General features: G+C 40.7%; 2 protein-coding genes across 5 annotated transcripts; one reads left to right on the top strand and one right to left on the bottom strand.

The window, feature by feature from the left end:
- Nucleotides 1–1,813: 1,813 nt before the first annotated feature.
- Nucleotides 1,814–8,322, bottom strand: LOC126389204 (RE1-silencing transcription factor). Its single transcript, XM_050042761.1, has 2 exons — nucleotides 8,186–8,322; nucleotides 1,814–7,844 (listed from the first exon to the last, which is right to left on the bottom strand). Exon 2 carries the CDS (start codon nucleotides 7,750–7,752, stop codon nucleotides 5,272–5,274), a length of 2,481 nt encoding a protein of 826 aa, XP_049898718.1. The 5' UTR covers nucleotides 7,753–7,844; nucleotides 8,186–8,322; the 3' UTR covers nucleotides 1,814–5,271.
- A 2,597-nt stretch (nucleotides 8,323–10,919) lies between these two features.
- gsr (glutathione reductase) lies at nucleotides 10,920–25,678 on the top strand. 4 transcript variants are annotated; one of them, XM_050042154.1, is made up of 13 exons: nucleotides 10,920–11,261; nucleotides 11,647–11,848; nucleotides 12,777–12,803; nucleotides 12,917–13,005; nucleotides 17,362–17,431; nucleotides 17,562–17,709; nucleotides 17,856–17,910; nucleotides 17,995–18,094; nucleotides 18,187–18,441; nucleotides 20,977–21,088; nucleotides 22,888–23,019; nucleotides 23,132–23,265; nucleotides 25,015–25,678. In XM_050042154.1, the coding sequence occupies exons 1-13, from the start codon at nucleotides 11,200–11,202 to the stop codon at nucleotides 25,162–25,164; spliced, it is 1,536 nt and encodes a 511-aa protein (XP_049898111.1). In that variant the 5' UTR covers nucleotides 10,920–11,199; the 3' UTR covers nucleotides 25,165–25,678. The 4 variants fall into 4 exon arrangements, with proteins under 4 accessions (XP_049898111.1, XP_049898112.1, XP_049898110.1 ...); XM_050042155.1 differs by having other exon boundaries at nucleotides 10,921–11,261; nucleotides 11,674–11,848; XM_050042153.1 differs by lacking the exon at nucleotides 10,920–11,261 and having other exon boundaries at nucleotides 11,554–11,848.
- The last annotated feature ends 1,675 nt before the right edge of the window (nucleotides 25,679–27,353 follow it).

Below are 27,353 nucleotides of genomic sequence, written 5' to 3'. Positions count from 1 at the left end.
TCAGATGTTTAACCTTTTTAAATTCTTCGTTGCAGCTGCACAAATGCTACTATACAAAGCACAAATTATGGTATTGTATTCTAATTAATGTTACTCGAAAGCATCAGTCCCTTTCTTCTTAGCTTCAGGATCTCCAGTGTGTGTTTGTTGATGTATAGTTTCTGTCTCTCTGGAATGTGAGAGTATTAGCAATCCCCAGGTTAATGTGAGTTCAGGGGACTGTTAATTGGGCTGTCTGTCACCGGCTGTCTATTAGAGCCAACCTTTGAGTTTTACCAGACCTGTCCAGAGCCCAGTCCTGGGTGAGTCCAGTCATTTAACCCTTGGAAAGACAAATCCTGATCTTCACACTATAGTATCAAACGTGAAAATACTCATTATGCAGGAAAAAAACGAGGAGTCACTTTATCTATCTACCGTTGGGCAGTTTGATCATTTTCATATGTAAACTTTCGACAAACAAAAGCGCTCAGGTCTTTTACATAAGCAAAAATAGCAGCAACCATAGTGTAGAAATACTCTGTTACAAGTCAATTATTGAAAGCATTGTAGAAGAGTTACATTCAAGAGCAGAGTGGTTTAAACTCATCTATAGGTACAATTGTGTTAAGTTTTAAAGTGTGTTGTTAAAGGTTTCAGGTGTGTGCAATAAAAGGCTAAAAACAGTTTTCTCCTCAATTCAGTGTGTGCACTTGGGACAATATAAATACATCAGGCAGCAGAAACCAGAGAATGCAGAAGGGGAGGATGAACCATCATGGAGGGACAAGCCCCTGCACGGCATGTACCACAGACAGACTGAAGAAGTGGCGGACATCAAGAAATCCTATTAGAGAAGGCTGGACTGAAAGACAGCACAGAAGCACTAATCATGGCTGCACAAGAACAGGCACTTAGTACAAGATCAATAGAAGCAGGAGTCTACCACAGCAGACAGGAGCCCAGGTGCAGGCTGTGCAAAGGCTGTGTGTAAGATGCAGGCAGGAAGAGCGTACATGCGACGCCATAACCAATTGGCTGGCACAGTGTACAGGAACATCTGCACTGAGTATGGACTGGAAAACCCAAGGTCACAATGGAAGACACCTCCTAAGATGGTGGAGAATGACTGAGCTAAGATCCTGTCACTGACAAACTGGTGATGGCTAACCAACCAGACATCGTGTTGATTGACAACAGAAGAAGGCAGTGGTGATAGATTTAGCGACAGCAACATCAGGAAGAAGGAACACGAGAAGCTCGAAAATACCAAGAGGAGAGGAGCTAGAAAAGATGTGGGGAGTAAAGGCAACAGTGGTGCCCGTGGTAATCGGAGCACTCGGGGTTGTGACCCCCAAACTGGGAGAGCAGCTCCAGCAGATTCAAGGTTACAACATCTGAGATCTCTGTCTAGAAGAGTACAGTCCCAGGAACAGCTAAGATACTGCACAGAACCCTCAACCTCCCAGGCCTCTGGTGAAAATCAACTATACCAAAGAAAATAAATAAATAAATAACTTAATAATTAAATACATTACACCCTAAACATTACACCTACGTAGAGTAAGTCATAGTATTTTACTGTAATGACCACCAGCCAATCAGAAACAAGATTTTTCCTTGGTATACTCTAACTGAAATCTTAAGGTAAGGACTTTTTGTCTGGTGATGTTTAACCTGATTTAAAAATCTATCATTAACAGGGTGCACATAAACATGAACTGATGTGCTCTGACAGAAGTCTAGTTTATTTACATAGCACATTTCATATGACAGTTGAGACTCAATGCGTTTCAATTAAAAAACAAATAAATAAATGTAAAGACAAAGATCATACATGATAAAAACATATACAGGAGCAATTAAGATAAGGAGGTATTACAATGAAACAAATAAGATAAGTAGATATTAGTGAACGGGAATAATAATAACAATACATATTAATAAAATAAAGGATTTTCCGTTAACCATAAACTCAGAACTTAACCCTTTTATATGGTTTTAAAAGAAGACACTCTTGCTCTTATTGTGCAGAATTATAAAATGTGGCATTGACTAAAAGCAACATAAAGTGATTCAGAATTTATAATGGGAAAAGTGAGGAGCTCTGTGAATTCAGGAAGGAGCTAAACCATTCATAGATTTAAAAACAAGCAGTGTTTTGAAGTCAAGTCTTTGTTTTACTGGGAGCCAGCGAAGAGTTAAAAACAGGAGTTATGTGTTCACACCTTCTGGTTTTAGTCAACGAGATACAAATGCAAGAACCAGCCTTTCAGAATCTGACAGGTCGTCTTTCCCTGAAGACATTTTGACTTATCGCAGTAGAAAAACACAGGTGTAAATGATAAAAATGAATTAATGAGGGCTGAATTCTGTTCAGCTGCTTTCGCTCCAGTGTCCTGGTATTGTGCCTGCTGCACTGTGCTGTCATACTTAATGGCACACTTGTACAAAATGGAACCATCATTACTGTTATCACATACACCTGTGCTCTTTACTGAGGCAGGTCAAGCTGTGTGCTGTGAATGACACGCAATAAACCCCGCTGTCGTCATGCTCCAGTGGTCTCACTGTTAACCAATGGGGCTTGAGAGCTGCTCAGTATGTTATGAGCCCTGTTGACCTACCATGAGAAAGGTCACATGATGATCCTGTGCTCGTTATGTAATGCCATTCTGATTAACAAAAGGGAACAGGCTGAACAAATTTGTGATCATGTTTTAATAGAAAAAAGAGGAGTTACACAATTGTTATTATAAAAGCATGAAACACGATAATGAACACTGAGAACGTTGTAAAACCAAAAAACAGTCTCAACAGCAACATGGGGTCATTGTAACACAAATGAGAAATGAGTGAAAAGCAAAGGAAAAACATTAAGGAACAACTGCCACGCCCTTAAACACCTTTAAAATAACTGTATATATAACAAAGACAACACGGCAGCTTCAGGCGCCGCAGTGCCGGGAGAGTAAAGCACAACGTAACCGCTGTCGCAGAAGAGGCTGTGGAACGTTTAACCATCCCCTACCGAGTATGACCACCACTTAGCACGTTTTATATTTATAGGTATGTACACGATAAAATCTGTGGGTGATCGAAACATATATACATGATAAAAACTGGGCAACCAAAACCTATACATTGGATCATAGGTCTAGCACCTCGTACATCATGGTTACATTATAAACAAGAACACACAGGTGTCGTTATGCTGTCGCAGGAAGATTAACAGGGAGAGAGTTTGTGTCCCGAAAAATATACACGGTTTTTTAAGCAGGTTCCCAGAATCACCACAGTCACTTAGTATGTACAGGAGATAAAACACAAGTATGTGGCTTTCTGTTACAGTAATAAACCAGCTGCTTTATCACGATCCATCCGGTACCACCAGTTAAAGCTGCACAGAGGCTATACATGGAAGTGTAACATTTAAAAAAATGCAAACTATATGGCACAAGGAGTGACAACAATCCAACATGGTGTTAACACTTGTTTCTGGGATTGTTACCTCCAATAAGTTAATCACAAAATATCTGTGATGAGTTATACATTGAAATTTTATTAAAACAAACTAATGTCATAATAATAATAATAAAAATCATTTAGTAATCAGACTGAAAATGCAGAATTATTCTTTAAGACTTAGAGTTCACCTTTTTATCCATCCGGACAGTAGTGAATGGTTTAGCTTTTAGCTTCAGACGCCTATAACTAACGGTGCATTCAGGCACTCTTCGCCATCTGGTAAAGACAAAAACCTTCAAATGTACCACCAAGTTGTAAACACTTGTGTGAGAACAAGGCTCCATGTTTACAGTACAGCCATGACATTTCACTTCACACAACACACACAGGACGATTGGCACACCTAGTGTCTGTTTCTCCGCAACACCCTGTGATTCACGACACACTCAAACTGATAACAAAGACAAACAGCTGCAGGCACACCCAGCGTCTGTTATATACACCTTGCAGTGCCTATTTCATTAGCCCAGCTCATTTGATGAATCTACCAGTGACTGGTGGCCGTGTGGCAAATACGACACGGTCATGCAACATTTCCCCAAATGTAAGAGTTTGCAGAGAGTGCCTGAATGCACCATTACACCACTGACCGATACTGAGTGCCGCACATGTGACGCTGCCATTTCTCTTTCGAGCTTTGGAAATGAGATGGGCCTCAGTCACCACTTTTAAAGTAATCAGTGCTGAAATGTTGAGTTTTTTGGGATGCAACTCCTGCATTAGTGTCTAAACAAGTAGCCATCATCACAATAAATGAGGAATGCGGGAGAGTGTCCAAGAAGCAAAACTTTTTATAGGCGTACTTTATGCTCATATATGCTGACTGTTTGTTTTCCTTGCCTTGGATTAGTTTGTTAATGTGAGTGTTAAAAACTGAAAAAATGTGGGTTATACTGTATTAAGACATTCTTTCAGTGTATATTTTTTTGTGCTAAATATTGCATGTGAGAAGCAATGACGTCTCACACAACACGTGATGGTTACTTAAAGGTATACTACGCAGGATTGTCAGTTGAAAGTAATTATATTTGCATTTTTCAGCACTATGTCTCTGCTGCTTCCCTCGTTGCAACCTTTTTCTAAAGCCCCGACCTCACCTAAGTGCTGTGGGGTCACACGCCCTTAACACCTGAACACAGAAAATGGGAATATATAGAAAAGAAGAAGAATAAAAACACATGGCCACACACTTCTAGTAGGTCGGAAGTGATGGTTGAGAGGGATACTTTTAAATTCATACATTTCTTTAGGACAGTCCTGCATAGTATACCTTTAATATCCACCACTGATTTCCCTATCGTCAAAATAAGGAGCCATGCATGGTCCATATCATGGCATTTTAGTATTCTGAGATTAGCACACAAAGATTTCTAGTCTCAGGTGCACCTAGCGGGAGCCACGTGAACTGCAAAATAATACTGATGCAAATAAAAATAAATACAGTATCCTTTTTAGGGTAAACAGCATGCATTTACACCTCTGCTCTGACGGCTCGTCTGGTTTCTCACACTTCCGAAACAGTACTTACACTGACTGCAATCTACTACAGCAGATGGTCCGTGTTTCATTTTCATTGCACTTGAAATAATCCGTATCCCATGCCTATATAAACATAACACAATGCTCAGTGATAATCACATGTCCGTTCTTTGCTCCCATAAAGAAAATAACTGCCCTAATATTTTGATGTTTTTCAAGTCGGCATCTTCCCACTGTAATACTAGTTATTTTCTCGTTAATGTACACCTCTCCCTGCTGACGCGTTCATGGAAAGACTCCAACGGTGCATCCCATCACCTCGTACTTCTGCCCCACCACTTTGCTCAGCCTCATTTTTAAGATTTGGCACTTTGGAGCCACCTCAGAGGCGCCTCCCGCGTCCACTAATGAGTCTGCTCTCGCTCCCTGAAGCGAGGACCGCGGCCTCGGGTGATTGAGCACCACCACAGGCTGGTTGGGGCCCGGTCGCTTCACCAGCTGGTCCACCTTCAGCGGCATCGGGTAAACGACTGTGTAATCCGTTAGACTGCTCATGGGTACCTGAGTCTTGTATTTGGATATTCTAAGTTTCAGTCCTTTCTTGTTTTTTTTCCACACGCCAACTTGTACCCGTTTCAGAGAGACGGTGAGGAATTTTGAGGAGACGTCCTGCTCACTTTTTTCCATTTGCTGAACAGGCTCAGGTGAATTTACACGAACGGACACAGAATCTTTTTCTGTTGAAGATTTCGGAGGAGGAGTGTGGCTGCATTTGTTATTGTCTGTTTGCTTAGTGCTATATTTTTCCTTCTTGACGTGGATATGGTTGTTGGTCAGCGCGGGAGGGTGCTGAGTACCTTTATCCTGGTCCTCTACCTTCACAGGCTCACTAGTCTGCCTCGTCAATATGAGGTTGCCGGTGATGGCTCCATCTTTTGTGGCCATCCGGGCACAGAACCCCACTTTTGGCGCCTCCCTCACCTGCACCGTGCTGTTTGTTATCTTAATGCAATCTGGAGTTGTACTGGCAGAGCTGTTACTTTTATCCATCACTATCCCGCGCAGAGCCATTACAAGTGGTTGCATGTTGCCTTGAACATCATCTGGTTGTTGACTCAAAGAGAACACAGACGAGATGACAGGAAACCCCTCAGGCTCCGCCATGTCTCCTTCTCCGGCTCTCTCATTGGATCTGACTTCCTGTGTCCAAGCCGACGTCTTTGAGTTTAAGCAGTTTGAAAGCACCGGTGTTTTGACTGATATGGGCTCATGAACAGCCCTGGGTATTGAAAAGGATGTCTTTGCAACGTTATCCTTACAAGATAGAGTTGTTGGAGGCCTCACCTGGGCAGCTGTACCCAGGAGACGACTCAAGGAAGGAGAAGCAGATTTTTGCTGGTTCAAGCCCACTGCCTCTTTCTTTATTTGTGAAGACGTGTTGTTCTTCATCTCCCCAGGTTCCAGCTTGACAGCCACCGACATGTTATCCCGAGAGATTTTCATGTCGTTCGCCCTCCTGGGTGGGATGCTCTTGGAATGCTCTGGAATTAAAGTCCTCCTCTCATCCATCGCTCTCTGAGAAACACAGGCTCCCATGTTCTCTGGATGCAGGGTGCTTGTGAACCTGTTGACAGCCCTGCTGGAGATGACAGACGGCAGAGCTGCACTGTGGTTCACAGGTTCTCTCTGCGTAACTTTGATCCCGCTGTTTCCCTCTCGTACAGGATTGAGGATGCTTTTGGGAACCTTGTTTGGAACGACTGTGTGACTCTCCAAGTTGATTACCTCTGATGACACTCTTTTCAAGGCGCTTTTGTCTTTGCTTACTTGACTCGGGATGTTTTTGGAAACATTGACTGAGCGCTCAGCAGGGCGCTCCACATTCACAGTCTTTGTTTCACACTGTTTCCTGTTGACGCTGCACATCCCCATGCTCATAGACTTCACCGTGTTTGGATGATTTAACGTGGATAAGAATGGCTTTCCCACAGCGGTGTTTTGAGAGACCGTGGTCCTTGTGTCTTTAATCACAGACTCGTTTTCTTGCTGAGAGACGAGCCTCAGCTTTAGCTCCTTTGTCCCATTGACAGTTTTCACCTCGACAAGTTCAACCAAACAGCCGGCGGGGATCGTTACTTCCTCTGGAAGAGACACCGTCAGAGCCCTGTTCTGCTGAATGAGTCCATTCAAGGGGGACAAAAGTTCGGTGTTACCATTAGTGGTGTTTGATAAATTTGTTTCCAGTGTTTTCCCTCTCTGTTCATCTTTCCCCAGCCTGACTGCAGGTGTACTCAGGGGGGGCACCATCACCCGAACAGCTGGTCGTAGTGGTGACGGCTCAGCAGTGGGCACACTTGATAAGGCACTGGAGACAGGAACGTGTGGACTTTTTGTCGTGCCAGGCTTAGCGGGAACTTGATTGATGCTTTTACTGTGCAAACGCTCGATGTGTTTCACAAGGCACAGCCTCCTCATGTAGCCCTGTCCACAGTGAGGACACTTGAACGGATACGTTGAGTTGTGTAGCTTCAGGTGAGCGTTCAACTCTGCCTCACTGAATGACACCTTGTTGCAGTAGAAGCAGTAAAACCTCGTCAGCCCCTTGTGCTCCTGCATGTGCTTCCTGAACTCTGCAGTGTCTATGCATGCAAAGCCACATTTCTGACAGCTTTTCACGTTTGAGGTGTTCAGTACACGGTCCAGGACCAGACTGGAATGTCCACCGCTCACAGACGACAGCATGCTCTGATAGCTGACGGGATTCATGATGAGCGGTGAGGTCTGCTGGTCATCTGGCAGCACGTCCCACAAACTCAAAGGCTGAGATCATACAGTGGAGACAGGCAGACGTCTTGCCTCTGTGAAAAGCAGGAAAAACCACAGTGAGCCCATGAACCTTACAGTGCTGACATTAACACAAGGCCCTCAGAGCCCCTCCCCCTCACACAGCTCATACAGATTTTTTCTAACGCCTGCAGCCGTTTGATCTGCAGTTAACGGATTGCAAGCTAAACACACAAAGCGGTTCCCTAAATTAAACGTAGTCATTTCTATGTGCATTTTCCTGCAGCTGTCCCGGGCTGCCTTCCGTTGAACACAACGTAAGGCCCTCTCTGACCACAACAAGGGGGCTCGCAAAGACGACGGCCCGCATTTCAACTGTTTAGTTTCCCAACAGAATCGAACATAACGCACATACCTGTCAGGAGCGTTGTGTTTTTATCTGTTAAATGTTTTAAAGTGGATAAATCCTTTCCGTGGACGTGATATTAGCGCTTGTCAGGGCGGCTAAACGAGCCGCTTTGCTTTACGGTTAGCTTGGAGTTAGCTATCTGTAGCTAGCAACAGTGCTACCGGAAGAGGGTCGCTCTTTCCTTCAAAATAAGAGTGCAGAATACAAGTACATTTCTAACAATAATCTGTATATTTTATTTGATTTTTTAAAGGCATTTTATGTGTTACAGAATGTTGCAGTGTCGCATACTGTTATACTCACGTACACGTGTCAAAATATATTTACTCAAGAACAGTAGGTCTGTTGAGTACATATTTACACACTGTTTTTTGCAACGTACACATCACTGTCAAATATACATATGTCAGTATATATAACTACATATATGTCAGTACAATTACACAAATATTAATGTATACTGACATGTATAAATGAATACTGCAGTATCCACCTACATTGTGTATATAAAGCAACCTGTTAGACCTGTTACAGTAATCATTCAATATTTATTTCAGCATATTAGCAATTTTATATATGTATATTTCACACACAAGTAAATTACGAAAATGTAATGTTACAGTTACTGCGAAAAAAATACATAATTACATTACAGTTACTAATCAAAATGTTGGTGGTTGCAAAAAAAAAAATACATCCAAATGTATATATTTTTTGGTAGAAGGTTTATATGAAGAAGAAGAACACAGTTATTTAGAGGTTGTAGGCAGTTTTGAAGAGGTGTGTTTGTGTTTCTTGAAGGTGGAGAGTGAGGGGGTAGTCTGTGATGTATTTAGGGAGTGAATTCCAGAGGGTGAGAGCAGCAGTAAAGAAAGCCCTGTCCCCCCAGGACTGAGATGGAAGAAGGCTGTTTTGGTGATGTGTTTGATATGTTAGTCAAAGGAGAGGGTTTGATTGAAGATGACATCAAGGTTATGGACATGGGGTGAGGTGAACACAGTGGAGCCGTCGATGGAGAGGGAGATGTTATGCGTGGATTTGATAAGGGATTTGGGGCCGATGATTGTGACTTCTGATTTGTCACAGTTAGGTTTGAGGAAGTTGGTTTGCAGCCAGGATTTTATTTCAGTAATGCAGTTGGTGAGGGTGCCAGAGGATCCATGATACGATACTATCATGATACCTGAGTCACAATACCATATTATTGCAATTTTAAATGTTGAGACATGCTGAGTGTTGTGATAAAATATATTGCAATATATTGCGGTTTATCCCCTTTTTTTTCAAATGTAAATTATGTCCCCAAAGAAAAACTTTATCAACACCAGTTTTATCTAATCAGATAAAGTGTCAATTTTGTGGTTGTTTTTTTTGCATCAAACTGTATTTAGTGGACTGAAAAAGCAGTCGGGTTATATTATTCTAGCTTACTTAAAGTTTAATTTGTATTAGTCATATTAATAATCTATTTTAGGAATGCAAGATCATGGATTTTTGCCGATATGCCAATATGTAACAACTCATCTGAAAGATAACTGATACTAATATGGATATATCCACTTTTTCCCCACCTCATTTTAGTGATCATCAAGTCTCTTCTGTAGTGGAATTAACATCGTTCATAATATGATGATATCTGATAGTTCATTTTAAAGCCAATAATGGCTGATACTGTGCATTCCTAATTTATATAATAAAAAAATCAATACTTGGCACTGTGTGAGGAGACAATAATAAAGCAGAGTAAAAGTGAGTGCAGGAGTCATCTTTTCTTTAAAAGCACAAGTCCAAGGGGATCAACTCCTAGCACCACAAAAAAACAGTGAGAATGTGCATGTTAATTGAACTTTGAGGAGACAATGTTGCCACACAAAAATATTGCAATACTATGCTATTGAGGGCAACATGTGTACACACAGAGCTGATTCTGATTAATAATAATAATATACTAATTTATACTTTTACACCACTAAATTTTGGAGGCAAATATTTTACTATAATATAATAATATATTTTATGTAATATTTTTAATAGTATTACTTTTTAATCCACTCCATTTGTTTTACATTATTTAGTAGTTACTTACATTAAAATGCTTACATAAGATAAGATCAGATAAGATAAGAAAAGATACACCTTTATTAATCCCATAATTGAGAAATTCTAGTGTTACAGCAGTCAAGGGGAAAGAGTCAAAATTTAAACTTAAAAACTTAAACTTAAAAAACTAGGCATGCAAAATAAGTACAAAAATACAAGAAATGGCAATAAATAACAATAACAATAATAATGATGATAATAATAATAATAATAATGAGCAGCAGTAAATGAAAATGAGCAGTGAATACAGGGAGCACATCAGCATTAATCAATCAATATTTAAATTTAACAGTATCATACATATTCTAAATGGACCCTTCTGATTAATGACAACTTCTATAATTATATTTTTACACTGTGTTATTACATTAAAATCTGAGTACTTCTTCTACCACTGCTGTAATGAGAGTGAAGTTTTATTTTGAAAGCCGTGACGGAACTACTTTTTTTGTCTTGTTTATCTTTACAGCTGACAGACTGGGTGCAGCGTAGTTGCTATTCTTGAACAAATCCGACGTAAACGTGCTTTAAAATCGCAGGATTATTTACGCTGGTTTCTTTACGTGCTACACAAAACACGTAGAGCTCTGATTGGCCAGCTCCGCTATCCACGCCTTCAAATATGTGACAACTTCCAACATCACAACATCAATTTAAACTCATCGGTGCCATTTTATTATTTAATCTCCATAAGCAATATTAGTGTTTGTTTATAGAGACAGGCGGGAGGTGGTGTGGTCGCATCAGCTGGTGTAAATGTGTGTGTGTGCTGTGAGTTCAGTCAGTGACACAGGAAGTGTTTTGAAGCCTTTGTGTGTGTCGGGATAATGAAGCCAAAGCTCAGGCCTCCAGCAGCTGGGAGATAAACACCGACGCGCTGTGGATGCATCTCAGTAAAATGCCCTAAAACACATGTAAACATGCTGTTTGTGAGGATCTGCAGACTGCTGCCTACTGTGCCTGCGTCTCTGGCACGACCCAGGTGAGTTTACACCATCTTTATGACCATTATTCACAGTTTTCAAACTGTTGTCACGATGCTGTCTCCTCTGCATGTTATATATTTATTTAACTTTATAGTGTGACAGATTCTTGGTGCAGATCGAGCTCATGATTTACAGGTGTTGTTGTCACCCCCATACTGTAGCTCATGTGAGGATCACCATGACTATTGTGAAAACACTTTCTGGGATTTACACACCATTGTTGTAATTCATAATGACACAGCAGTGGCTTTCACTTGACCCTCCCATTCCCCGTCGGGCCGACACACACACCCATGCACACACGCCTGCGAGCTTCCTGGTCATGGCAATATTAATGCAGCTAACCCGGATGCGAGCTCCCTGCTGCTCGTCCATCCTCAGACAGCAGCCTTTCTCGTCTTTTCGCAGACACGGAGGGATCGTCCGCCGCAGCATGGCCTCAGACCCGACGGCGACGGACACGACCCGGTTCGACTTTCTAGTGATCGGCGGCGGGTCGGGAGGGCTGGCCGGTGCTCGGAGGGCGTCGGAGCTCGGAGCGGCCACCGCCGTGATCGAGAGTCACAAACTCGGAGGTACCTGCGTGAGTAAAAATTAAACAACAAAACACTGTTATCCATCCCGACCTCAGTCACTGTGCCTCTGCAGCTTTCACACACACACATACACACACGCACACACACACACATGCTGGTTGCCAGGTTCACTGCGAAGCCTCCGGACTCCTTTTGTGGAAGTTTTTTGTGTGTGTAACAAACACTGTGGGTTTGTATGAAGTTTAAAGCGTCCCAGCCCTCACACACTGGAGCTAACAGCCTATGTAGGTCATGAAACAGCACACACACAGTCTTACGTTTCAACACAGGTGTTTGTGCACAAAGACTTTTTATTATTGCAAAGCTATTGTAAAGTAAAAAAAATACGATTGTAGGTGTTCATATTTTTTTGTTCACCCACTACTTTAACTTTTAAGTTGATTTAACACATGGGAAGTTGAAATATGTTGCTGCAGATGTGTCCTAAAACCACATCCTGTCTGCAAAACTGTTAGAAAACTTCCCAATTCTGGTAATAAATAGGGAAACAAGCTCATATAACATAATTTTGTACATAATTCTATATAACAAGGGACTCAAGCATGGTTAAATTCAGTCAAACACAATTTAAGAACCTTAATATTTGCAGAAAATGTTAAGCACAGCTTAACTGACGATGAAATTTAATTAAAGTCCATATTAATGTTCTCATTTATGGACTTTCGCTGGTATTAATCATGATAATAGGGTCATACAGGCTCTGTAATTTTACACCTGATGTCTTATCCTAAGGTCTAGTTTACTCTGGGTTGTAGTTTAACTTGTAAGTTTTCATTTAACTCTACCACACACACTGCATCTCACTGTGCAAATAGACTTAAAAGCTCTGCAGTGTTGCTCTGAACTCTTTTCTTTGTGTTTACTCTCTGATCAAACTCACACTGAAGTAATTCCCCCCGTTTGAATGTTTTTCAGGTCAATGTCGGCTGCGTCCCAAAGAAGGTACAATTATCTTTCAGTTCTTGTTTGAAAAGGCCACATTTTAACTCTCATACATTATAAAATTTGTGTCAAAGTTCACTCAGTCTAATCCCACGTCTTCACCTGTCACGCAGGTTATGTGGAATGCAGCTGTTCACGCCGAGGTGCTCCACGACCACAGCGACTATGGCTTTGAAGTTGGAAATGTTCGTTTCAGTTGGGAGTAAGTCAGGGCACAGCTCGGTGTCTTTTCTCACTTGTTTTTGTGCAACAACAATGAGCTCTTTTGAAACCTGTTGCAGTTGTTCCCGGAACAAGGAGGTGTCCGTTTCATGGCTCAGTTTCTCAGCCCGTCGAGTCTTTTCTTGCCTCACTTCAGCCCACTTCTCTGTCTCTGTGAACGCCGTTGTTAAGTCAAGGTGATAGTTAGAGATAAGCCTGTGGAGGGAGTGGCAGCCTGAGACACCAGGAAACATTAGTCAGGGATACAAAACACCAGCGTCAGTCTGGTCAGAGCTGGGAGGTCAGTTAAGGTGCGGCTGCATGGAGTTATGTAAATACTACTTATCAGTGGTGTTTTTTTTACGACATATTATTCACATACACATATTTTACTATGTTAAATATGTTTCAACTACACTCAGTTGTGTTGGACTGTATTATATTATGATGTGTCTGTGTTCTTTTGTCCATCCCGTGCATGTTGCAGCAGCAGGATCCATTTTAATGGACAGTTTTTATAAAATGTACCGTAAAACTTCAGTTAAACACCCAGTGCCTTTTACTAGCCTGGTGTAGCTACACATTTTGACAAATTAACATATCTAGACGCCTGGTCTGGTTGCCAAGCGGTTCAATTTTTTATAGAAGATCTTTGCTTGTAAAAAAAACGGGATGTCGACTACCTCAAATTAAGTTATTAAGTAAGTTATTCATATTTCTCTAGTCCCCAAGGGTCCTCAGATCAAAACAGTCAAAAGGGTTTTTCATAAAAATGAATTCAAGTTGTGAGGATTGTTTTAACAGGATAAAGTGGTGTTGTGTCGGTATGCTGGGTGCCATAATCCTCAATAATTCACTGCCTCTGATACTCTGTCTGTCTGAGCTAGATCAAATGAATGATTCATAATTGATACATTATCTGAAGCCGTATTTTTAAACAAGTATTATTCATACTGGTTTACATAAACAATTTGGTCGTATTTCCTGATCTCTGCTGAGCAACAGTTTTGTGTGAAAGGAATTAAAGGCCTGTCCCAAATATAGGTCTGTTGGTTTCAGTGATTTAAGCCAATAATAGCCCGGGGCTATTATTTTAAGTTTTACGGTAAATTCCATCAAACAACTGATAACCTTTAAATACTTTCATCCTGCTCAAAATTAACAAATAATATGTTGTAATCAGGGTTTGACGTTAACTTTTTCCACTGCCTCCCACTGTGGCAGGCTCAGAAATGTTACCTGCCACATTTAAAATCTATGCACCAAATGAAGGTGCAACATTTAGATAACTTTAATATGATTTAATATAAAGAATGATGTCATTCAATGTTAGATATATTTACATAAAAACATTACATTCATGGTGTATTCACAGTTTTTAAATCACACTCCGGCTTTTGGGGAGCCCTATTTTTCTGGGTTCAAAGGGTACTCACAGTACTCACCCCTTTCACCACCTCTTCACACGGCTCCCCTCTGGAAGATGCTACACCGGCCTGAAATGCTGCACCTCCAGACAAAGGAGCAGTTTTTACCCAACAGCCATACACAGAATGAACTCTCTCCTCCACCACCACAACAAATTAAAGCTGCACTACCACGGACAGATGTACAATAACTGCATATGCACTGTATTTTGTCCTTTTTATAGCGCCTTATTTATCATATTTTAGCCTTATCCTATTTTGATGTGTAGGTATGTATAAGACACAGCAAATTTCTTTGTATGTGAACATGCAGTGACAGTAAAGGCAGTCATTCGTACTGTACAGTAGCATAAATACATGTCAATTCATACAGAGAATATTTAGTCTGAGCCAACCGTTGCAACATTTATTTAACTGATAGTTATTGGCTGGGACTCATGAACTTTGACTGTCAATCAAAACAAATAAGGTTCTATGGCCAACAGCGTTGCTTCCATATAGCAGTTGCGAGCTACTTTAAAATGTTTTAGCCATCCAATAACATGCTGCCCTACTAAATGTGTCTTTCTGTTGTGCATTTTCCGATAGCCTGACGATTTAACCTGGCACTGGCAACAATTTACCTGAATTTGGCAGGTAGCAGGCGCTAATTTTAGACCCTGGTTGTGATATGTTTTAGTAGTGTCTCCCAGCAACATCATATGAAATGTGTTATTAGTGACATATTAAATGAAGTTCTCTATAAAAAGTCATCAAATGTCTGCAAATGGCAACAGCAGTATCATAATACAGTGGTTCTCAAATGGTGTGATGTGATGCCAGTCCAGGTGTGCCATGGGATTTTGTGATAACCTCACATTGTTATTGCAATATTCAATTGGGCCTCGACTGTATCAGTGTGTTGTGTGCAGCCATTTCCTAATAAAGAGGAAAAACTCCAGCTAAAAAATGTAATTTAATTTAATTTGATTAAAAAAAAAAAACACTTCACAGGGAACCTATTTGTTGCCATTTGTGCGTGGGAATTAAAGTGTATGACACATCAAAAGCCGACCTACCACCGAATGAAAAGAGGAAAGAAAATGTCAGTAGACAGTTTCATGAAAGGTACCTGTCTCATTTTTACTTGTTTATGATACTGCGGGGTGTTATTTACAGATGCAGGCTGCAGGGCTGCTCAGATCGTGTTTGTCCCTGAGCTCCAGCAGTAGACGGCTGCAGACTTGTGAGCTGATGGTTGCCAGTTCCAGTCATTTGACTGAATCGTGGGAATTCTGGTTAGGGGTACAATTAGTTTAGTTTATTTAGTTTATCAAGGGACAGTGTGCAATAGCATTAATCATTTACAAGAGATGAGGAGATGGTTGCACCAGATTTAGCAATAACTGCTAATTTCCATCTGTAGTCCCAACATATAATTTACAATATACACAGACCACGATCTAAAAAGACAAAGAAACCTAAAATACAGATGAACAGAGGACAGCACAGAGACAGTACAGACATACAATTTCCACATTTAAAATAACCAAGTTGTTACAGTGCAGGGAGGAACAACTTACAAAACACTAAAAGGCAGTCCAAGTAGCAGCTCCTGATACAAAGTGCAAGGCAGGAATGTGCGTAGATAAAGTGCTGGTGTTGTTGTTGGTGGTCAACAAAGTGCGTGTAGCAGCAAAACAAAAAAAAAAGTTACAGAGTTGATTATAGTTTAGAGTACAGCGATAAGAAACCTAGATACCAACGATGGTAATTCGGGATTACAGGGATGATTAAATACCAGCAATGGTAATATGACAGGAATATCTTTAACAGAGCTCAGATAAACAGCAGAAGAGAGAAACGCAAAACGAGACATAATGACAGAGAATCAGACAGGAAATCTGACAGCAACACCTAATGTTGGCAACATTGTTTACTCAGGAGCCATTTCTTTGTGGCAAGGCAGAAACTGCGATAATTCCTGTTGATTTTCAAATCACTAGGGAGTCTATTCCATTCTCCGATGGCCTTGATGGAGAAAGCAGATTGACCAAAGGATGACTTTCTTTGTGGGATTTTACAGTCTCCTCTCGTCGCAGATCTTAAAGCTCTTGTTCTCTGTTCAGAGCAGGGGACTATGAATTTTTTTAATGGTGGGGGGGCCGCATTATTGATTATTTTATGTACTAGGCAAATGTTTGATAATGTACTTACATTGTCGAAGCTTAGTAAATTGTATTTGGAGAGAATGTTGCAGTGGTGGTGCTGTCTTGGTTTTCTGTCCAGAACCTTCAATGCTTGCCCATAGAGAGATCTGATTGGATTTAGAGTGGTCTGGTTAGCTTGTGTCCAACATGGCATGCAGTATCTCATGTAGGGGAGTATCATAGCATTGAAGTACATTTTTGCAGCATCATTTGTTAAAGAGTTCCTGATATGACGAAAGTTGATGATGTTGAATTTAAAAACATGAGCCATTTTTTTTGTTTTTTTTTGTTCCCCTTTAAGCTACGATAAGGAAGTATGGAAACTTTCAGCACCTAGTTTAAATGTCAAATTTCCGTCTGACCTCAACACTGAATATATCCTTACTCCAGTGTTTTGTATCTGTATATATGTTTGTTTGTTTTTTACTGTGGCTTGACATGTATTTCTCAGGCAACACTTCCTGTAGTTTTTTTTTTCTCCCCTGGTGCATAGCAGCAATTTGCTCAGCATGCTAGGCCTCTACTCCAGAACATGTGCTGGGATGAATGTGTGTTTTGGAGCATTATTGAAGTGTATGTTCTATTTTTAAATGTAGGATTTATTTGACCCTGTTGTAACCTCATGAAGTGTATCAGCTTCATGCATCTGTTAAACATACTTGAGTGTCAGGACTTCCTTGAGTAAATGCTGGTAAAAACATAAACGGCCTCTAATCGTTGATCATTTCCTGTTTGTTCCAGAGCTCTCAAGGCAAAAAGGGATAATTATGTCAGTCACCTAAACCGCATTTATCGCAACAATCTTGACAAAGTAAGTTCACATTCATGTCGTCTTATTATTTCAGTGTGTCCATACAGTGTTTTCTTTATGTAAAATGTGCTCATGTTTGTTTGTTACTTCCCAAAGAAGAAAAAAAACAATAACACGTGATTCATTTCAGGCTAAAATCCAAACTATTCAAGGTCACGCCAGGTTTACCAGTGATCCCCAGCCGACTGTGGAGGTCAACGGAAAAAAATACACAGCTCCTCACATCCTCATCGCCACTGGAGGGCAGCCTTCTGTTTTGAGTGATGATGAAGTCCCAGGTAAGACATGTTGTTCTCAGGTAATCCTCTCTGTGTTCGGCTCTGTTGAGCCTGAGCAGTTTATTATATTTAACTTATTAATCAAATAAGATCACTTTTATGAAGTTAAGAAAGTGTGCAGAAATGTTGTTTATTGATAATTTCAGGGGGAAGTCTTGGCATTACCAGTGATGGCTTTTTTGAACTTGAAACTCTGCCAAAGTAAGATTACTATATAATCTCTGTAGTGTTTGTACCATGGGTTAAATTTGTGCCTATAATTAGAAGTTTTGTTTTCCCCAACAGGCGCAGTGTGATTGTGGGTGCAGGTTATATTGCAGTGGAGATGGCAGGCATCCTTTCCACCCTGGGGTCCAAAACATCCCTCATTATACGACAGTCAGGAGTAAGAAACAAATACAGTCACAATTAAATACTAAATTCTGATGTTCCATGCAGTAATAAATATACATGCTTATTCTCATTCTCCCTGTGCAGGTTTTGAGGAACTTCGACAGCTTCATAAGCACAAACTGCACCAAAGAACTGCAAAACAATGGTGTGGATCTGTGGAAGAATTCTCAGGTGAAGTCTGTGCGTAAAACGGACAGGGGGCTGGAGGTGACGCTTGTCACCAAAGACCTGGAGAAGAAGAACGACGAGGAGAAGGTCAGCACCATCCAGGATGTGGACTGCCTGCTCTGGGCCATCGGCAGGCAGCCTAACACCTCCGGACTGAACATTGGCGAGATGGTAACAGTCTGCTCATGATGATTTCTGTAAACTGGAAATTCAGAGGTGAAAGAAGCACTCTTCTTAAGTAGAAGTAGCATTACCACATTGTTTTAAGTAAAAGTACAGTATCCTAGCTGACCACTAACGTTGTTGGACATTGATATGTAATTGGATTTAGGTTGTGATGTCGGGCAGTTTGGTTCGGTTCAATCAAACTCAAGTTCGTATGCCCCCTAAGTTTGGTTCTTTTGGGCAGGTGTGAACACAGCAATCACACTCAGGTGCGCACCAAAATAACCAGACCGAGACCTTCTTGAAGAGGTGGTCTCAGTCCGGTTACAAATGAACTCTGGTGCGGTTCGTTTGTGGTGAGAACGTGTTCCGACCTGGATCTGAACCAACTTCATTACACATTGTTTGGGTTAAACATGAGCATGTTACAGTCCTGGAGGATTATTAATGTGCACCTCCTCCTGTACTGCCTTAATATGCACATTCAGCACATCCAATGCATCAAAACATTGTTTTCTAGTTGGAGCCGCGCCTCGTTTTCAAACTCTATGATTTGACTAAAATGAACAATGACAGCAATATAGTCCACGATGACCAGCGCTAAAATCAACCTGCGTAGTTGTCCCTCCATTGTGACATTAGAAAGTGTCACATTTATCTTGCAAGTGTACTCTTCTTCAACATTTTGTTTACTTCCTGGAATTTCCCGCATGGAAATTCTGACCAATCAAGAGCAGCTTTCTCACACAAGGCATTTGATCTAGTCCGCTTGTAAATGCTGCCGTGAGAACACGAACCACCTCTAGGCAATTATGCAGCTTTGTAACAAAATTAGTTTCTGATTCAGACCAAAGCAAGACAACTCTAGATCTGAAAGCACCCTAGAATTCAGGACAATGTCTAATGCCAACATCAAAATGACATAGAATACTGACGACAGATGACACTGATATTTTGTTGGTTTTCTGATGTCATACTGATGTCTGGTGATAGCTAGGTTAGCATCAAAAAGTATTAGCATTAAAGTGTACTAAAGGTACCAAAAGTGTAAGTACTAATTATTCAGAATGGCCCATTTTGAATGATATATTTTATCATTGGATTATAATTATTGATGTTATAAACATCACTAATGTTGCAGCCATCATAAGTGGGACAAATTTAATTACTTAATGTGCTGCTGGATAGCTTAATCCATAAAAATACATCATGCTTCTGAATCTGAACCTGCAAAGTAACATGTAACTAATGCCGTCAAACCAATGCGGTAAAGTAAAAAGTACAATATTACGTCCATGATGTAGGGATGTAGAAGTATGAAAATGGAAATATTCAAGTACTTCAAAATGGTACTCAAGTATAGTACTTGAGTTATATTCTACAACTGCTGAAATGTGCAGCATGAAAAACAACGTATAACAATGGGAAAATATGCAGATGTACCTAGAAAGACAAAGTAACTTTTCCTGTTTGCAGCTGGATGAAAACAATCTACATCAACATCCTTCAGTTAAAAAGTAACCGTGCATTTAAGACACACGACTGCAGCTTATCACCGCTGTCTGTCTGCAGAGGGAATTAATTAGTGTTTGGCTCTGCGCAGTTTTTCCTGTGTCCCTGTCATCATGGCTGCTTAACTGACTTCATACATTATGGCAGCCATTCAGATAATTTAAGGTATTTGCTGAGAACTAAAGAACTAAATCCACTAACACACTACTGGATGTACGGTTTTATAATTTGACACCTTTTATTTAAAAAGAACTCAAAATAACCCGGGCTTAGGATCACCTTAACTCAGAGATCAGGGTCTAATCCGGGAACGAGACGAGACAAAAGTCACTTAACAGTCTTTGTTACGTTGTTTGTCAGAAGAGTGAAACGCTTGTCAGCTCAGGATTAACAGGCACATTGTTAACAGATTAAAGGGGCAGTTAAGTCTGTCTTCTATTTAAGGTACTTAAACGTACAGTAGCTCAGGGAAGTGGGCTATCACATCGTCCACTGTAGGGAAAGATTTATGTCAGAGATGTTTGCACCTGATTATTAGCATGTATTCTGACTTATTGTCTAACCTGGAATATGAAGAAAAATGTGACTGAGCAATCGAAGCAACAGCTCAACAATCAGGAAGCCACTAAGTTTTATGTAGAAAGGAAGTGTGATGGAAAAAGTGATCTGACATCACTCCTGGTTTTAGATGGTTTATAGAGATTTGTCTTTGTTTACACATAATAATGTTGTTCCTGCTCTGAGTATCCTGGTTTACATTTCATGCTCTGACCCTCCTCAGTGGGGTGAGTCATCAGTTTATCAATGTTGATAGAAACAAAATGTTTCTGCTCTGATGCTCACTCCTTATTTTAAACTTCACTTCACTGTCTGCAGCTTGTGAGTGGTAGTTAGGGAGAGAACAGAAACGACTGTGACATACAGTGTGTTTCCTTGTAATTGTGCACCCCAGGAGAGCTTTGGAAGAAAATAAGAAAGACACTATATATATATACAGCTATATAACAGTTCTTTCCTGTGTGTTTGCAGGGTGTGGACACAGATGAAAGAGGCCATATCATTGTGGACGAGTATCAGAACACCAGCAGACCAGGGATCTACGCTGTAGGGGACGTTTGTGGCAAAGCTCTGCTCACACCTGGTAGGAAGTTGCACGAATAACTGAGATCATTTCATGGAGGCTGCCTGTAAACAACACAGTCGTGTTTATATTTGAGCTTGGCCAGTATGGGCTAAGACTAAAGACAAGGACAAAAGGCTTCAACAGTATTTTGTATCTGCGTTGCATGCCTTTATATTTGCATTTTTATACTGGTAGAATGAGAAGTGTTCATACACAAGGGACGTTTATAGATGGCTCAGCTGAACTTAAGAAGTTTAGGTTACTTTGTTTGAACACATTAGAACCAAACTCAGATCACTCAGACAACTTTGGAGGAATCAGAGTTCTTTTGGAGTGTTCACATATGTGCAAAAAATGCTGAGTCACCACTCTGAGTCCACTAGAGGGCTGAAATAGAGGCTAAAACCAACTGCACTAAATTGCCAGAGAATGCCTTGTTCAATCAGATCCTGCTATTTTGAGTGACACCATGCATGTGAGAATTATAGGAAATGCGTGTTTTTGTCAGTTTGCTGTTGCGTACAACAAGATATTTTGATCAGAAAACAGCCATTATGACACACCTTGTCAACAAGGTGTAAATCTTGAACCACAACGAACGTAATACAGAAACATGACAAGGAAATCTTTTCAGCTGCGGCTCAGGTCCAACAAAATGTGCTGGTGTGGGTGAAACTCTTGACTGCAAATCTCACTCATTAAAAAAGGCATTAAAGGAGTAATTCACCCACAAAATGATTATTTGTATATCAGTTACTCCCTGTGAGGTTAGGCTGAATTTGTAGATACAACTTTGTGTCTCTCGCATGCCTCCACGATGAACAGAGAATCCAAAAACGGAGAAAACTCTTGATGGATTGAAGTCATAGGGGTCCGCATTTAACAACATGTGTATTTCTTTAATTTTGATGACACTCGGCCTTTGGGCCTTCTTCAAGATCAACAAACAAGGCCGAAACGTCATCAAAATAAAAGAAAATCACATGAAGCCAGAGTGTGTGACACTTGTTTTCTACAATCAAGTCTATTACAAGTGATCAGCACCTCATTATAATTCTTGGTGCGTGTTACTTCTGTATTTTAAATAGGATGAATTTAGCACAGATGCATGTGTTTGGGAAGCACTGGATTTTACTGTATGAGTTGTGTGAGAGTTTGCAAACAGATATTTTGATATAATTTTGCTGGTGTTAAACACAGAACCCCATGACTTTAACTCATCAAGATTTTTCGGTTTTTGGATTCTTCGTTCACTATGGAGTCTTTCAAGAAAAATAGAAATTAAACGCAGCACGAGGGGAGTAACTGATATACTAATTTATGAATCATTTAGTGGATAAAGTATTGCTTTAAGTAACCCGCCTCTTTTAGTGGTGTCTATAAAAAAGCAGTAGGAAATGAAAATCAATGATTAGAAATAAAAAGATAAAAATGTAATTTTCCTGCACAATTGCCTGGTGCAGCCCACATGACACAGATAACCTCTGTAGTTACAGTTTACGACAACTAAATTAGATATTGGCCGTTTTATAGTCAAGGGATAAACTTTCACCTTACAAAATGAGTTGGTCTCACAGTGAAGTGTTTTTTATGCTGCAAGTATTGATGTAGTTTTGGCCTCTCTGGACTTTTGTTCTCATGCACTGTTGAAGTAGCGGAGGTGAGCCAGGAATCCCCAACACCAGCAGTGTTGCTTTGTTCTTGGTTTTCTTGTTTTAGAATAAAGGGTTTTTATCCTTTGTGGGCACCTGAAATGTTTTCTTAGAACGTGTACTGCACAGATGCACTCTGATGTTGTGTTGTGTGTGTCGGGACAGTTGCCATTGCTGCAGGCAGAAAGCTGGCACACAGACTGTTTGAGGGCAAGAAGGACTCCAAGCTGGACTACGCGAGTATCCCCACAGTGGTGTTCAGCCACCCACCCATCGGGACAGTGGGCCTCACAGAAGGTGAGCAGAAGTGGTTGAAATGACCTGTAACTCACTCTAATGTAAATACTGTATTAATCCCAGCTACACTTATTCGACGAGAATTAAAATGCTTAATTTGTTTTGTTCACAGAGGAGGCCAATAGAGCCAGAGGAAAGGAGAACATAAAGATCTACAAGACTTCTTTCACTCCGATGTATCACGCCATCACGAGCAGGAAGAGTCAGTGCATCATGAAGCTGGTGTGTGAGGGCAAGGAGGAGAAGGTACGACTCACCTGCTGTTTACAGTTTGTGGGAAAAAATGCTGCTGCTCCTGCTTAAAAACGTATATGTTGTATGTAAATTGATCATCAAAAGACTAATCTGCTCAAAACCAATTTAAAAAAGAAAAACATGCCTTCATCCTTTGGTAGAGTGTGCGGTAAAAGAAACATATTCCAGGCACTTAAGTGGATGGCAATAATAAAAAAAACTTTCATAAATAAGGCCTAATGACTTTCAAACAGTGCTTCACCAGCAAATGTCAAACTGCAGAGGCTTCAGTCTCGATGCTCCGACACTGTAATCAGAACTCATGCAGAGAGAAATCAGTCTGTCATGATCAACGCACAAAGAGAAGCTTGACAAGTCCAGAGTGCAGTTCAGTGCAGTCTGTCTCTTGCTGTTTCTTGTCTTTACTTGGATTATGTCTCCTTCTCTTTCTATGTGGAATCAAAGTTGTTTTCTCAACCTTTACATACTTGTATAAGCCACAGCTCACCGCCAACATGTTCACACCTGATATCCACAGGATCTTGCAAGTGGGAAAACTGGACCGTATTTTTCTATGTTTTTTGGCTAAATTAATATTGGGAACAACAATTTTTTAAACTGGTCAAGACGGTGAAACAGGCTGCAGTGTAGCCACTCGGGGCACGTTCACACTGTCAGTTTACATCCACTACAAGTGCTTGTTTTTGCCACTGATAGGCTCAGATTGTTATTTAAAGTGTCCATCAACATTATGGAAAGGATCCGTACAAAGACCTTTTTGTTAAAGTTAGTTACATATCTGGCTGTCATCACCCCCTCTCTGTCTCACATTTGGCTCCATAGCTGCATGAAGGGATGGTGCTGTCGTCCACATTCTGTGTGCGGTCCACATCCTCCTCCTCTTCATCATCATCATCCACCTGTATATAACTATCTGATCCGTTAAAAGCAGCTATCTGAGTTATGAAATTATTCTGTGCGCCCCGTTCCTCTGTCTTGTCGGGGCTGTTTCCTGCCACCGCATTTTCTTCACTGATTCTTGGTCAAACATCTCCAAAGGCTTCTGAAAGACGTGAAAAACTCCTCAGAAAATTTTAATGCTGGTCAAAAGTTTCGGACTCAGTATGCAAACGTGATTGACACAACATGAGGTTGTTTTTAGTTTTAGTCATGCGACAATTTCAGACCAAAAAAAAAAGGACTCAGTGTGCAAAAGCCTTTGATTCACCCAGTTAGATGTCACTGTCTGTGTTTTCTTATTTTCATCCTATTTTCTGTCTATGGGGATGTTTATGGGCGTGTTTGGGCTTTCTAAAAAGGCAGTGAGAAGGGGTCTCATGTATAACCATTGCGTACGCATAAAACTAGGCCTGAAAGAGGTGTACGCCACTTCACATGCAAAAGTTGTGATCTATATAAACAGACTTGATGGGAGAAACTTTGACCCTTGCTTATGAACATTTTGGAGACAGAAAATTGGCGACCCAGAGGGTGAGGTGGAAGCCCGATTTAAGAAATTGTCCAATATTTTTTGGCGCTCGAATTTTTGGTTTTTGCCTGTACGTACATTTTTACATAAATAGGGAAAATGGGAATATACGTAGGCTCAAGGTTGAAAAATTCCAAACTTCTCCTTTAATAAATCAGAATAGATGAGGCAAGCTAAAGAAAAGTCGTAATGTGTTTGACTGTGTACTAATTTTTGACTGACCACAAACCACTGCAGTGATTTCCAAGCACTGACTCGTCTCCTCTCCCCAGGTGGTGGGCCTGCACATGCAGGGCCTGGGCTGTGACGAGATGCTGCAGGGCTTCGCTGTGGCCATCAAAATGGGTGCTACCAAAGCAGACTTTGACAAGACTGTCGCCATTCACCCCACCTCGTCTGAGGAGTTTGTCACGATGCGTTAAGGTGAACGCAAACTCTCCCCTCGCTTCCCTATACGACCAGCAACCCAGACAAGCATACCAGGACAGAGTCACTCCTCTGTACCACTCTCGCATCAGCTTGACGACTTGCTTTCTAAAAACTACATACTTCCATTTTCTCTCATTTAAGTGACCTTATTCGTGCGCAGTGTTTCATCTTTTCTAATTTTTACCTAAATGGACCAAGACCGAGTTATGGCCTTCTTAAACTCTTAAACTGTACTGTGGGTCTTGATTATTGATTGAATTTTCCGAATTCCATTTTAATGATTGTGAAATGGAAGTGATGGATCTGCAGGTATCGTTGTCAAGTGATTGCATGGGAAATCAAAAAGACCTCTCTCCTAGTGTATGTGTTTGATTTGTCAGTCATTTGTCAAATTATTATTACAAACACTGCTGCTCCTTAAGGCACCTATTTACTACCAATGCAAGGTCATAACATATCTACTGTACTGTTCTAAAGATTAAATAAACATGCAGGTTTTTTTCTTAACCTTTGTGACTCCTTTCTCTTTGTTCTGTGGCTAAAGCTTTTGTCTTTATTTCAGTGCTGTGTTGCGACACTTCTCCTCACTAGTGCCCTTCCCTGTCTGTGTTTACAATTCACATAACATAAGGTGAGCATTGAATGAGATACTTCACATAGTTGGACAAAGGGAGCTGCTCATACCTCAAGTTAAAATGTGTGGCAACATTAAAGACAACTCTTTGCAGGTTGCAGTATTTTTTTACCGCAGTATCACAGCATTGTACCTGAGTATAATTTTGAGGCACCTGTACTTTACTTTTCCATTTTTTAAAACTTTATACTTCTCTTCAACTGTATATCTTTGGCAGCTAGAGCAACTACACACTGTACAGTTAATGATTTTTTTTACATACAATTTTTTTTATAAAAATAGGATATATTATCATAGACTAAACTTCCTGACATAGTATAAAGTGCTCAACTTAACTTGACTCAAATTTATTTATAAAGAACATCTAAAAACAACTCACATTGACCAAAGTGCTGTACAAAAGGAATAAAATGCTAAAAATGCAACATAACTGTCAGGTACTCAGCTCACACATTTAGAGACACAACACACACAGATGTGTCAGGGAAAGCCACATCAGGCTGACTCAAACACTAATTAATAAAAGTAGGATTTGAGCATGGACTTAAACAAGTCAATGGAGGGGGCAGATCTGATTGGGAGGGGGATGCAGTTCTACAGTTTGGGGGCAGACACAGCAAAGGCACCATCACCCCTGAGCTTAAGTCTGGAGCGTGGGATAGTCAGGAGCCCCAGGTCAGCTGACCTGAGGGACCTGGGCGTGGAATAGGATGGGACCAGACCATTAAGGGAACCTCAAAGTCAATTCTGAACTTTACAGGCAGCCAGTGGAGAGAGGCCAAAACAGGTGTGATATGGTCTCTCCTTCGGGTATCTGTGAGGAGCCTGGCAGCGGCGCTCTGAACCAGCTGGAGGCAGGACAGAGAGGACTGACTAATATTGGTGTACAGAGAGTTACAGTAATCTAAATGTACTCTGTCAACCATTTACAGTAGCCTACACAATAAAATGCTGTTTAGATGTTAATAAACCAATATTTGATAGACATAATATTACTTTTACAGAGGCTGCCTAATTAGTATTTTTGGGACCCATCTGTACTCATAGACATATAGGGGATATGTTACCGATATGTGCATTTGTCCCCTCCAGGTGTAATGTCACTGTCACAAATATAGTATGGTAGAATCTACATTGCAAAGTAACAACAGCAGAGCTCTAAGGGTTGATCTCTGTCCCTGGCGAACGTTTGTTTATCCCCAAGGTAACAGATATGAAAAGCAAGAGGGTCAAAGTTCAGGGCGTAATGTTATGAGAAAGAAGTATGTCCTGATTGTGTGCATACTGCACGCAACATAACATAATTTCAATGCCCCTGTCTGTACTTCTACTACAGTAAGATTTATCATGCAAGTCTTATAAAAGAGTTTGTGAATTGCCTGTTTTGCCTAACTAAACGATCTTCCATCACTGGGTAATTTAACAATAACTACTTAAAGATTTCTTTACATCAAATACACCTTTAACCTTTCCTCTGAACTGATATAGTTTTATATAAACAGCTGCATGAAGATGACAGGGACTATTGCACGTAAATGACCTTGTTTG

This window comes from Epinephelus moara, chromosome 4, assembly GCF_006386435.1.
Source record: "Epinephelus moara isolate mb chromosome 4, YSFRI_EMoa_1.0, whole genome shotgun sequence".
NCBI lineage: Eukaryota > Metazoa > Chordata > Actinopteri > Perciformes > Serranidae > Epinephelus > Epinephelus moara.
This window is presented reverse-complemented; position numbering and strand designations above follow the sequence as displayed.

Excerpts from the sequence above, each read along its gene's own strand:
- LOC126389204 (XM_050042761.1), bottom strand. The coding sequence starts at position 7,752 with ATGAATCCCGTCAGCTATCAGAGCATGCTGTCGTCTGTGAGCGGTGGA.
- gsr (XM_050042154.1), top strand. The coding sequence starts at position 11,200 with ATGCTGTTTGTGAGGATCTGCAGACTGCTGCCTACTGTGCCTGCGTCT. Across the intron at positions 17,710-17,855 it reads GAGTGATGATGAAGTCCCAG|GGGGAAGTCTTGGCATTACC; the intron begins GTAAGACATGTT and ends TGATAATTTCAG. Across the intron at positions 23,266-25,014 it reads GTGAGGGCAAGGAGGAGAAG|GTGGTGGGCCTGCACATGCA; the intron begins GTACGACTCACC and ends TCCTCTCCCCAG.